A 14130-nucleotide genomic window follows, 5' to 3' on the forward strand; every position below is an offset into this window, starting at 1 on the left:
GAAGGAGATTCACAGCGTAGGTTGGTCATCGGAGCGTCGCCGGAAAACGTGAATTTGAAGCTTTATATATAGGTTTGTACAGTTATGTTTTTTTTTTTCTTAAAATGACACCGCCATTGTGATTAGGAGGCTTAAAGGTTTTGAAAAAAAAATGTATGGAATAATTTTTTCGGTCGTCGGCGGACCACCGCCGTTGCTGGAGCTTTGGTCTTGGAATTTTTAGTTCAAACTACTCCCGTAATCATTTCGACGTTCCTAATGCAACCATCAACTCTGTTCGACGTGATTCTCGAGCGTTTCAAAAATCAGTTGTGTTCGGTGATCACGTACTTCAAGGCGATCGCTATCTAGCTTCCCGACGAGTGCTTTTCAGGATCCAAAAAGACAGGAGATTCTATTACTCTTCCTTTGTGATCTTTAATTAAAAATGGTTAGTACTAAAGTAGATTATTAGGTGAAACATTAAACGAGCTAGCTCCGTTCCAATTTGTCGACGGGATAACGTTTTTAAATAATTATAACCTAGTATGATTATACAAATTAAACTATAATCAAAGTCTTCGTTATCGGGCGATGTGCTTTCGTATGGGGACATTATTGTCCAAAAAGGTTGATTGTAGGAAGCGATGGCGCATTCCGCTTCCCTTTGCTACGCAACAGGTATACGCGGGGCGAGATTCGGGTTACTGGTCGTTCGGCCCACCTCGCCCAGTTACTTTGGGTCTGACATAGGTTAGAGGTGATGCGCGTCCACCCGGCACCTTAGAGTCTAAAGTGGCTACTTTTGGCTTCATAAATAATATGACATGATATGTACTAAATTGAATAAAACCATAGGTTGAGTAATGGTTCTCCTGCTGAGCACGTGGAAGCTCACCCTTTTTTCTTTTAATTTCACTCTAGGTGTTTGAAAATAAAAGATCTGATTGCAAAAATGTTGTGGCATCCCAACGAATGACGTGGATATACACTTTTTTGTAAGCTATTCTTATTATTGACTGTAATACTTTGAATGAGATGACTCGATGATATTTGTCGTTATTATATATAAATGGTGCTACACTAAACTGTAGTGGTTTGTTGACTGGTCATTGAATTTTATTTTGTTGACGTGTTTAAATCCCATGGGTGAAAATTTTGTTGACTTTTCTAACGAGATTTGGCATGGTGTCTTTTATTTTACTGTCTCGTATTATTTCTCTTCTTGGGTCTTTTATTTTATTTTTCTGTTGACCCCTTAATTTGGAGCGTCATGGAATAAGTACATATATAGTCATTCGGACGAGAGATCGAGGACTCTGTAGGCCAAAGGCCCGGGCCGGTTTTGTGCTAATGTTCTTAGCTAGGGTGTTTGGGGAGATATGTACTTGGATTTAGGTAAGACCCAATGATCCTTTTGTGGAAATTGCTTTTGGTAGACGTTTTTTGTATTTTACCGAAAAATAGCCCGTTTAAAACTTTCATTATGAAAATAGTTTTTTGTTTGTTTTTTTTTTTTTTTTTTTCTTTCTTTATGTTTACAATTTTTTAAAACAAAAGTACTTTATGGTTTTGGATTCTATTCTCTGCTTACAATTTAATTCACAAGAGAAAATAATTGTTTATCGCTTGAAAAAAAAAATATATTTGAAAGGATTTGAAATAGTAATTATTTTTAAAATGCTACACATAAAAAATGTTATTTTAATAATTTTCCCCATTTTGGCTTCTTTTTTATAGTTTTCTTTTTGTGTTGTTTTTATGGTTTTTTTATGAATAACAATTCTTATTAAATAATATAGATAAAATTTTTTGAAAATTAAATTATGTCAACTTTTTTATTTATTTTTTTTATAAATATTATTGTATTTTAAATGAACTAATGTGAAAAATAGATTTTTTCTCTTGATAAAGATTACATGAACGTCTAATGGATTAGTCCAAGGGGATCAAAATTATACGAACGTCCAATGGATTTGTCTTGGATCAATCACACTATGTTGATAAATTCTGGACAAGTTTGGAAAAGACGATTCTGGAGTTTCTAGAACTCCGATAGACATTAGTCAACACCATGTCTAAAACTAAAGAAGAAAGCATCACTCAAATTGAATATGTGAGTTTAATAGCTAGTATCATGTACTTGTTGAGTTGTACAAGACATGATCTAGCCTACACTGTGAGTAGGCTGGGTAGATATACAACTAATATCCAAGTTCTGAATACTGTAAAACAATCGTGAGAGTAGTGAGGTGTCTACGATTCACTCGTGATTACGATCTATGCTATATGAGATATCCAGAATTCATTGATGGTTTCACTAACGCGAGTTGGATATCTGATATTCAAGATTCAAAAGCCAGAATTGAATATGTATTCACTCTCGGAGGTGTAGCTGTGTCTTTGGTTAAAAAAAATCACTTATGTAAAACAGAAGTGAGGCCGCTTCAAAAGAGAAGTGGGGCCGCTTCAAAAGAGAATTAATTGAGCTTAATTCTATAGAAACTCTTACAGAACCTGGCAAATGTTCAAGGCAGAAACGAACATAACAATGATAACTGAACTTATGTCAGAAAGATATAAGTGGGGGGGATATGTTTATCGTTAATACAAAACGGCTAATATTTCAAGGATACTGAGAAGTCAGTGAAGATGGCGTATTTTTTTGTAGTCCTAAATTGTATAATTCCATCATATTTGTAATCCTAAATTGCAAGGGGTATAAGATCGAATATTTATTCTCCAAATTCATATCTAAGTTGAATAAAGGCCAAGAGCTTAGGCAAGCATAAGTCTACCACACGCGTGTGCCGCCGTTCTGTCGGTTGTGCCGAGCTTGGCTTGGCTTAGGCCTAATTCCTTATTTTTCTTTCAGATTTTATTTTTTAAATAAAATAAAATACTTTATTTATTGGTATTATATATAACAGCCAATTAAGGCAACGGTTTTATGTTTTAAACCGTGTTTTAAGTGGTGGGTTAAGCCTTGTAACCGTGCACTAGTGAGGCTGTACATTTTATGTTTAAACAATCAGTTATGGCCGAGCATTTACTAGCCTTGTCACGGGCCGACTTTTTTCTGCGGAATACTACACCCGTGCGATGCCAAGACTCTCCCAGTCGAGGCCAGCCTACCTTTCCTCGGTCTTCTTCATGAAAACCCTCGCGCACTTTGTGCTCACGGACACGGATATCCTGACGGGAACTACGTCCGAAGAGTCTCGCTCATAGCGACTAGAACTGCATCCTAACACTCGCCTCGTTACTAGGTTCCCTCGCGTCACCTCGGCCAATCCCGCATCAGCGCTCTCCCGCGTGACTCTCCACTCGGTTGCGTGTGCGATGCCTTAGCCAAGATCAAGTCATCATCCGTTCCCTTCACGATGGGCTATCGTATGCCTCTCCCGAGTAGGCGTACATGGGACTTAGGGCGGCACCCGCACTCAAAGTCCTTTACTCCGACATCCCGTCTCACAACTCATGCGAGTGGATGTCCGAAGGAGCAACTTGACTCACAGCCTAGCCCTTATCCTTTTGATATCCGAATGTCTCGCTCATGACATGCGTTTCAGGCTGCAAGTCCCGCGAATAGAGTCGGACCTCGGACTCCTCGCGTTAGGGGCATCCCTACCGTCTGTGGCACGGGAATGTCCATTCGATGATTAATCCGACTCCCCTGTGGTCGACACTGAAAACCTGGGAATCTCTATGGAATAACCACCGTGTGGGATAGAGGGCGCGCAGTACTGCCTCCATGGCAATACTGGTCCGAGTCTATCCCAACTCGAACGACACACTAGTCCACTTCGACTATGTATGCCCACCCCGCGTGCCTGTCTCTTCGGCACACGGGAAGCTCACTTCAGTCACTGAGACTGTCGGGTGGTGGAGAGCTTTACACCAAGGTACCCCGAATAGAGACCGTCAACATCCTGCCGTCCAGCTTGTCATGACTTCCGTGAGTGACCGGGTCTTTGCCTTCGACTCCCGTCCGAGATCCCCTTAGACTTCCTAAGGAGATTTCCATCCGTGCGGGACGTTTGCCCATGCTTGGCACACGTTTCCCGCCCGTCTCGGGCCCCCAGCGGCCTCCCGACCGGTCGGCTCCCGGACGACCGTGACAAGCCTTCATGGCATTGTATGTGTCCTGAAACGTTTGTAATAACTCTGGACATCATATAAAAGTTGTTAGATTCTCTCATTCAGGATACACTCTTACACTAAAGCTAACCTTCAGCAACTTTCCTTCCTCAAGAAATTTGAGTTCTTGTTTCCCTGTGTAGTCCGATGATAGTATTCTAGCCATGGTTTTAGTTCGCCGGAGACGTACGTTGTGTAGCACCACGCGTCACATCGTCGTTGTATCATGGGAAGTTTGCGCCCATAAATTTCAGCATATGTGGAAGGGCATTAAAAGCTTCAAGGAAATCGTTAAACGAGCCTGGTCGATCCCTTTTGTCCTTTTTTGTTACTGTCCTACTGGTTGAGGTTTATACTGGTTTTATTTTATTTATATTGTCTTGTTTTTCATTTTATTATTTATTAATTTTTTGAAAATAATTGTTTAAATATCTTTCGCAAATTATCTTATATCTAGGGACGAAGCTAGAAATCTAGGTTAGGGGGGGCTAATTTGCAAGAAAAATTCAGGGGGTGCTGATTTGTAAATTTTGAGAGTAAAAAAATGTAAAAATAAAATAAAAATGGACAAAAAATGCAAAAAAAAAAAAAAATTGAGGGGGGGCCTATAGCCCCCTCTCACCTCCATGTGGCTTCGTGCCTGCTTATATCCCGCCAAAATTTTATTAATATTGCTAACTAGAACAATATAAATTTACCAAATTGATTGAAGAGAACCGCAACAGCTAGCAAGCGTGTTGTTAGTATAGCGGCGGGATAAATTTGCGACCACTCTTTGTAAATTGTAATAGTTAATTACATTTTGTAATAATTATTTGGCCACAAAACTTGGTCGTTGATATGCTTGCTATGAGCGTCCAAAAATAAGTTGGATATATATCAGATTTAATAAGTTGTATAATAAAATAAGCACTCACTTTTTGGTAGTGGAAATTATTATCAAAGCCTATATTATTGGTTAATTTGGTTCGCTGATAATGTTTTTTTCATGTATTTTTCTATTTAAATTTATTTGTAGGTGAATGAAGAACTAGGCAAGTATTCTATAATATATAAACCTGATTATCGATCAGAATAAGCGAAGATATTATATATAATATTATTTTACAAACAGTCAAGATTATATATATTTGAGACGTTTAGTATTTTAGAGAGCAATTTTACGTACGTACAACAATTTGTTTTATATTTTTTTACAAGATTAATTAAGAAGCATAACTTAAAGGGACGTTAATGAGAGTTTTCTTGCTCTTGTTTAAAATAAAATTTAGTTATATATCTGCATGCATACGTATCAAATCTGGATATCAAACTAATTGAAGTGAGATTAAAGTGATAGTGATCGAGCGAGCCTAACTGAAAAATATAGTGTACACAACCTGACATTTTCTTCAAAGGTAGACGAAGAAAAACATTATCACACATAACATATATAACATAAAACAGATTACATAATCACGAGAGCCTTTATAGCTCCCAGGAACTTTATTATCACACGTACTATTGAAGCCCTTTATTAGATGTAGATCACGGACTTCATATCATGAACCATAAGCGGTCTAAACGAAGGGTTTTGGTTGTTGCTTTTGCTGAGTCCATTGGTCCTGCATTCCTTTGCTAGTGATTTTTCCATGGACCAATATTTAGGACTAGGCTGTAGCTAAGCTTCATTCTTTAGTGTTTCCGCTTCTTTTGCCCAGACAAAGATCTGATTATTGGGTTGTTGCTCGATAGTTTTTTTTGCTGTCTCGAGATTTTTGGCCCACACGAAAATTTGATTGTTGGGCTGCGGCTCTGTAGTTTCGCTGAGTGTTTTGGGTTCTTTTGCCCAGATTAATATCTGACGATTGGGTTGTTGCTCGGTAGTTTTTTCGGGTGTTTCAGAGTTTTTGGCCCACGTAAAGATCTGATTGTTGGGCTGTGGCTCGGTAGTTTCGCTCAGTGTTTTGGGTTCTTTTGCCCATATCAAGATCTGATTATTGGGTTGCTCGGTAGTTTTTTCGAGTGTTTCAGGTTTTTTAGCCCACACAAAGATCTGATTATTAGGCTGTGGCTCGGTTGATTTACCGTCCGCAACAAAGAGCTCTCGAATTGCCTGAGGCATAGGATCTTGCTCCTTTACAACTTCATTTTTCCAGTACGTGGACAAATCATTTCGTGCTTCCGCTGTACCCCAAGAGTACTATTCATGAAAACACATACAGACATCAATTAGTAACGTATGTTAATTTTGTAAGACATTATTACATCATAAGGAATTAAATATAGAAATAGCAAAAAAAAAAAAGTTGAAGATTTGAACTTTCATTCCAAACAAATAGAAAAATAGAGAAGAGAGTGAGAGCTTACCAGAGTAAGTAAGAAGAAACTCAGTATAACAGCACAATGAAATTTCATTTCGATTTTTGTTTCTTTGTTTGGTTTGGTTTGGTTTGATTGTGTGAGCAGCACTTGGACATCCATGACTATTTATAGGAAGAAGAAAGGAAATAAATATAACATTAAAGTTCCTTAATTTCTTGGAATTGCACAACCATCCTTTAGAATTAGATAGATATAAGACTTTATACGAACTAAATATTATTAAAAGCCCATTTACAGTCAGTCAGGTGGCAAATAATTCCAAATAATCTGAATTTTATTGGAGTGGGTAAGAAAAATATTATCCGGAAGGCATAGAAAAATTTAATTTTCAAGAGTCTCTGTCCATGTTAGTGCATGTCCGTGGATCATGGCCATGCATGGATGTATGGGGGTTTAAAAAAAAATTAATTAAGAAAATAGTCAATTTAAACGTTTGACATTGCTAAATAACTAACGTTTCGTAAATTTTAGGTAAATAGACACTGCCTTTTATTTAGAAGCGTAGTTTTACAAGAATACTCATACATATCATTCCCGTCCAAATGTTGGCTATTTAGACGAGTTTGTTAAATCGCACCTCTTAACACGATTAAATCAATTAAATAATTAATTTCTAAATTTAAACACATAATACAATTCAAATTTAAATGAATGACTCACAAAATATTCAAATAAAAAAGTAGAATAAATGTGTTAATATCTGTTAATATGTGTCAATAATTGTAAATATTCTGTAAATATTTGTAAATACGTATAAATGTGAACTACGATTTTAAAGAAAAATAAAAAAAATTGTCTTAAATTAATTGTTGAATTAATAATCAAAATTTAAATGAAAATTCGGAAATAAAAAATAGAGTCAAACTTGAAAAATATAAAATTTTTCTAATAGGGTCACAACAAGTAAATACGTATTAGCGAGGCAATCAGTTATATAGCTCGTGGGGGCAGGAGTAGTGAATATATTAATATTATCGTTTCGTTGGTATGGTTGAACCATAGCTTTCAGAAATGTTACCTATGGATTATTCTAAAAGAATAGTAATGGCGTAAAACCAAACAAATTTATACTAAAAGAGATCAGAGTGATGGTCTATGGACCTTAGTTATCTCTCTATCGAGATTTTGACAGTCGTTCCAAGTTTTACGTTATAGAAAGCAAAAAAAAAACAAACTCGACGGAGAGACAAAATTAGAAAGTAGAAGATAAGGGCAAAGAAAAATGGGAGGTTTATTGGGAGTAGAAACCGGGATGAGAACTCTCTTCTTCTTCTTCTTCTTCTGTGTGGCAATCCTAATCCTGGTAAAAAAGATAGTCGTTCCTTCCTTGTGTCATTATTAATTAGCAAAAAGAATGGTCGTAAGTATGATTTTGCAGGTTGTGAGCGGCGGAGCTGAATGTTCGGAGCACGTGAGCAATGAGATTGAGGCCCTGAAGACGTCTTGGGCTTTCAAGGTGGAGGACATGAAAGTCGGGAGTAGAAAAGCGTTGTATATCGCGACGAAAGAGGAGGCGCTGGAGAACGAGTTCATCCCGAGGGAGGTGGCGGAGAGGGTTCCGTTCTCGCGGAAGGAGCTGCCGAGAATACTGACTCTGTTCGGCATCGCTCCGGGGACCCAGAAAGCCGCCTACGTGGAGTCGGCCCTCGAGGCCTGCGAGAGACCCCCGGCCAGCGAGGTGTTCAAGGCGTGCTTCACCTCCTTCGAGTCCATGCTCGAGGCCATGTTCCGCGTCTTCAACGTGTCGTCAGACGAATATCATCGCGACGGCCCGCGTGTGATGAGCTCGGTGTTCCGCGGGCCCCACAGGGCGTCCCTCCAGAACTACACGGTTCTGGAGGGGCCCCGCGAGGTGGCGACGACCAGGATGGCGGGCTGCCACGCCGTGGCGTACCCTTACAAGGTGTTCTACTGCCACGTCCAGCCCGGGGAGACCAAGCTGTTTCGGATGTCCCTCCTCGGGGAACGCGACGGGGTCAGGCTTGACGCCGTGGCCCCCTGCCACCTCGACACCTCCCAGTGGGACCCGGACAACTGGGCCTTCCGCACCCTCGGCCTCAAGCTCGGCGATCCCATCTGCCACTTCCTCCTTCCCGAGCACAACTTCGCCTGGTTTCGCACTCCTCCTGCGATCAACCCTTCTCTCTAGTGTGCCGGTTTATTAATTAATAAGCAAATAAATATGAATAAGTTGGTATATGTATAATGTATCCACTCTATCTACGTATGTACTAATAATCACTGTCAAATCCACTACTGTTTCTGCCTTCAACTTCCCTTTTCATTGTGGTTCTACTTCTATACACTCACCGTTTCTTTCTACTTCACTGTCATTTCCCTTTCCATCTATACATCAATAAAGGCTTCGGGTAAAATTTATGTGCGAGTGAGGGATCTTAAGCCTAATTAATGAGATCTCAATAACAACTCACAAAGTGCCATGTACTCTGTGTTAAACGTCGATTAGCTTTATAAATTAAAATTTTGAACTTGAACTAGTGCTCTAGTTCTCGCATCTGGGCTTTATATATATATATATATACCAATCTTTTCCTCTTGTAATAGCCTCGACTATTTCTTGAGAGAGATCAGCTGCTAATCCGACTTTCGTTGAGAATGCGGTCAGCTCTACTGAACGCAACGCGGCTTCCAAAAACACAATCGACGTAGGTATGGTAATAAAGTCATGGACCATGCATCACAAAATCGTGCTTCGTGCTCTTTTCAACATGTCAAGAATGTCCTTGTCCGTAACAACTAATTTTTTTGAAAAGCCAAGTTAAATTACTTGGTGTGATGGCTGAACAATAACACCATGTCTTAATATGGATGGCCCTTTAGTGATTTTTTCTTCAAAACGGCGGCCCATTCGGCTTGATGGCTACGTCGAACCGGTTTCGCATAACTGTTTTAGCTTGGTCTTTCATGAGCTGCACATTCGAGACACACTGAAGTCTATATAAAAAAAATAAAAAACACAATCCAATCTCTCGGGTCTTTTTTTTATTCTGCAGTCCGGTGATATTTTTTCGAAACTTTGTCGCTTCTAAAGTCGATTCTAAAGATCAATTAGAAGCGAATTTTTGACTTTTAGAAGCGAATTTTGTCGTTTCTAAAGGTGTTATTTGTAGTAGTGGGTTCTAGCTCTTCTGAGTCAAACATATTGTAGTTTAGAATGAGCTCGATCGGGAAAATAAAAGTACTAAGAGACTAGAAATTAATAGTCTAGAACACTATAGTGATAAACATACGATATTATGAAAAGTGTACATACACGTTTATATTCATACATGTCACTATACATAATTAGAACAAAAAAAAAACCCCCATTTTTATAAAATTATTTAGTTTATGATAAAAATGAAGATGTGAATGTGAGTTAATGTGTGACAGCATTGCAGGGTGAACAATCATGAGTCATGGTTTTAAGTATGCTTTACTAAAATATACTGGTTATTAGAAAGTAGTGGATATTAAACAATGACTAATAATTTACATCAGACAAAATTGAAAACAGCTTATCAGTCGTGGGTGCAATCGTGTATCTAGGTTAAACATTTGCATACTTTTCAGAGTAATATATCTTAAACATACATGGTTCGCATTGAAATCCGTTATTATGTTGAAAATATCAATTCTTAACAGATGTATACAAAGATTCGTAATATATTTTCTCTCACAAACACAAAGTATATTATTTTACTTTTGCCAACCGAACCTAATTCATCAGTACTTAAGATGATGATATGAGATCATATGTATTATTCGTGGTGACTCCTTAAGATTGACTCGTTGGTCATGAATCATGAAGTAGTAGGTGGTTTCAGAGTCTGAATCATATATGTATGAGTAATTAATTAAAATGGGGATACTATAACGTGCATTAATATGAGATCACTGAGATCATTTGTATTATTTGTCACGACTCCTTGAGATTGACTCTTTCTTCATGAATCATGTGAGGTTGTTTCAGAGTCTGAAGTATGTTAATCTAGTATGAAATTACTAAACATATACTAGGAGGGTTGTTCAAATATGTCGGTGAAATTATTTGTTGACAACTAATTGATTTTAGCAATAATAATTAAATCGACAATTAAACAATCAATCAAACAGAAAGCAATAAAGGACACACGGAATTTGTAATTTTGTTCGGTATAAACAACCTACTCAGGGGGACTCATTGTTGAGATATTTCCATACGCAAGTGTACGTAGTCGCTCAAGTAGTACATTTCGTAAGTACGAGTCGATCTCACGATGACTATGTTTAACCGATACTTAACTAATAACTAGCAACGAATTGAACTCAAAAGGAACGGTGATGATTATTAACTAAATTGCAGAGAATAAATAAAAACACAAATTAAACTATGGGTGAACGGATATGAGGAAGGCAAGGGATCCCAGAATAAGACTTTAAGTCATCGAAAGACTAAGTGCTCGGGTCTAGAGGTTGGCTTCTTGTTGGTACTGAAGGTCGTTGAGGGCGTTGAGTTCATGCTCGATCTAGGATTGTTTGTCGATTGAACTCATGCACGACCTAATAAGATCGTTAATCGTTTGATGTTAATGCACGGTCTTGAGTCAGGGCGACAAGTTCTTATTAGGTGTGCATCATAGGAAATCTATATGCGTATCGTATTGATAGATGAGTTATTTATTTATTTCTCATTTATGAATTAGTATTCGTGCGTTGTTTATCTCGCATTTCTTATGTGTTATTTGCACATCACACGATATTTAGACACTTTCAATACTAGATAGACTCACACTTGCTGAGTCTTTGTGACTCATTGATTATGACCCTTGATAATGTAGATAAATGAGAAGCTATAACTAATAGAGACGAGGAAAAGTTAGTCCGAACACATGTCGCTCGACCTGTGGCAAAGAGTTTTTTCAAATGGGGAATATTGTGTTTTGCTATACTAAGTATACCTATATATACTTATTTTAACCTCTAGTTGACTCAAACATGTTTGTAAAAGAAAAGCAAAAATATTTCCCGCATTTTCAGATTCCATATTTATATAGTTTGCAGCTAATTTACTCAAATTATCTTATCTTCCGCAGTTGAAATATATTTTTAATTTCGTTATATAAATTTTGGAGTGAGAGATGTGAGAACGTCGTGACTCGTGGGCGAGCTACTGCTCGCGGGTCGTGACATCGAGGGAGGGTCACCTTGACGGATACCTCTCTACGGGGTCACTCATCTTCTGGTCTAAATAATTAAATACGCTATACAATATTTAATTAATATTCAATTTACATTTTCATATTTAAATTATATTAATGAGAGAGAGAAATTTACAGCGCGTCCCTAATATTGGCTAGGAAACAATTATGTTTTTTTTTTTTTTTTTTTTTTTTTTGCTGCATATAATCAATTATGTTATGTCTTGAAGAAAAACAAAATATGCTACCAAGATAAATAGGTGAGGCTGTGCGTAAGAAATAGAAAAACTAGGCTCGCGTAAGAGAGGATGTACGAATTTAAAGAGAAATAAATAAATAAAATAACCTACCACGTGGCAAGTGGGCATATTGACAAAACATTTTTTTAGACTTTCCTTCTTTTAGTGACTTCATATGATTTGCATCATTAGACTAAAAATGTTAAACTTATATTTTTAATAGACGTATGGAACATTGGTGGGGAGCCTAATTCATCGAAAATACCTTGAAGACCTTACTACTTACGTTGTGGATCGTGTATCGTGTTTAGTGGAAGGTATTTAGTAAATTTCAAGCTAGTATCTATTAGCCTAGTTTTCTGTATCCACACCCTATGTGCCGAAGGTGCATAAGAGAGAGACTGTAAGTCTGTAACCACAACCCTTGATTTGGGTTTAATAGTGAAATCTACACTAGAAAAAATGGACCTAGGATAGTCTAGTGGTAATTCCACACTACCTCTTGTGTGGAGGTCGTGGATTCAATCCACACTGCAGCAAAACTGTCTTAAAAAAAAATGGACGTACCTTGACATCGTGAACTACTATATAAATCTGTGTATTAATTTTGTTCCTTGCGATTTTTTTTTTATTAGATCGGATTTGAAGCTCAAATCCGAATCCGATCAAATACCTCAACCACTCATGATTTGGTCAGATTCGGCCCCTTGTTGGCTCTGACCCCAACTTAAAAATACTTAGCTTTAGAAATACACTCAAGTTAAAAGACAAAGCCCGTTCGAACACCTCAAGAATATAGTTCAACAAGGCCTTGACGAACGTCACGGTCATAATAAAAGTTTCTCGCTTAATAAGTCACATAAGAAATTAGGGACTAACAATATTATATATTCGTTCTTTCATCATGGAAAAGGGCCCTATAACGCTAAATGATTGTTGTGATGCACCTACCATTTGAGAATTAAATAAGAATATAGTTGTCAGAATTAGCTCAACTCATTTCTAACATTGCATATCAATATTAATAATGTTACGTAAGATAAATCAAATTAGAAAATGTATTACATAGTCTACCTAATACTGTTGACTATGTTTAAAATAATTACTGATGATTTAGGTTGGCGAGGAGTTAAATAATTTACTTTGTTATGGAAAATAGATTATATGAATCTTTGTATATACGTCTATCAAAATATGGTTTTAAATTGTAAAGTATTATTATCATGCAAATCATGTGAAGTTTGAGATATATAATAGGGTCCATTGGAAAAATAGTTTATTAGTAAATGGATATGCAATGTTACACTACACATGATATAAGCTAATCCTCTTAAATTGAGAACTATATTAATCATATTTAATTCTCATATGTTTCCGTGCATCACATAATAATTTGTCAACACTATATGATATATAATGTGTATTATTATGAGTAATTAATACAACTAATAAGATAAAATAACGTACATTGATATGAGATCATTTGTATTATTTCTGACGACACTTTTTTAGATGGAGACTATTATTAGTCAATGATACAAGAGCAGATATGAAAGCTGGACAAATATAAGAATCGATTATGCTATTATTATATAATTAAATAAATATGAGCAATATTGTGGATTAGATCTCACGTCCCACCCGTAAAAAGAAGAAGTGATATTACCACGTTCCCCAAAAAAAATCGAGTTATTAAGAGTGACTCTTTGTTCATGAATCATAGGTGGTTTCAGAGCATGAAGTATCTTTCCATTTTTTTTTTTTTTTAATTTTGTAGTTTTCTTAGTATAATGGAATACTTATCCGCTATTCAAGAGCTGTTGCGTGGACAAAAATAATGAATCAGATTCCATACTTTCTTCATTTACGTCAAAAAAAAAAAAAAAAAAAAAAAAAAAAAAAAATTAGTGCTGGCTTTCAAATTCTAGATCTCTTCATATTTTTGGATATTTTTTGACACATTATGCATATAATTGAAGAACATATAAGATTTTATCGGATTTCATCCGATGATATGTTAGGGCAAGATCAACTCGTTAATTTATTTTATTTTTGGCTAATATGATAAATTGGATATTTGATCATCGTTATTTTATTTTTGGCTAATATGATGAAATATACGTCGGTGAAACCCAAATTCAATATCGATTAATTGAAATTAACGATGATCAAATATCCAATTTACCCTTCATTTAACATTTCATAATAAAAAAAATTAAAAAATGAGT

At 36.7% G+C, this 14130-nt stretch overlaps 1 protein-coding gene across 1 annotated transcript; it reads left to right on the top strand.

Annotated features, from left to right (window-relative positions):
- The first annotated feature begins 7705 nt into the window (after positions 1 to 7705).
- On the top strand, positions 7706 to 8632 carry LOC149388920 (BURP domain-containing protein 17-like). Its single transcript, XM_089622530.1, has 2 exons — positions 7706 to 7786; positions 7862 to 8632. The coding sequence occupies exons 1-2, from the start codon at positions 7706 to 7708 to the stop codon at positions 8630 to 8632; spliced, it is 852 nt and encodes a 283-aa protein (XP_089478656.1).
- The last annotated feature ends 5498 nt before the right edge of the window (positions 8633 to 14130 follow it).

This window comes from Urtica dioica, chromosome 8 (genome assembly GCF_054948205.1).
Source record: "Urtica dioica subsp. dioica isolate 48M chromosome 8, U.dioica_male_clone48M_v1_H2, whole genome shotgun sequence".
NCBI classification, from domain to species: Eukaryota; Viridiplantae; Streptophyta; class Magnoliopsida; order Rosales; family Urticaceae; genus Urtica; species Urtica dioica.

Bases quoted from the DNA above. Each gene is read 5' to 3' on its own strand.
- LOC149388920 (XM_089622530.1), top strand. From the start codon at position 7,706: ATGGGAGGTTTATTGGGAGTAGAAACCGGGATGAGAACTCTCTTCTTC. The intron at 7,787-7,861 runs GTAAAAAAGATA...ATGATTTTGCAG, and splicing joins GTGTGGCAATCCTAATCCTG to GTTGTGAGCGGCGGAGCTGA.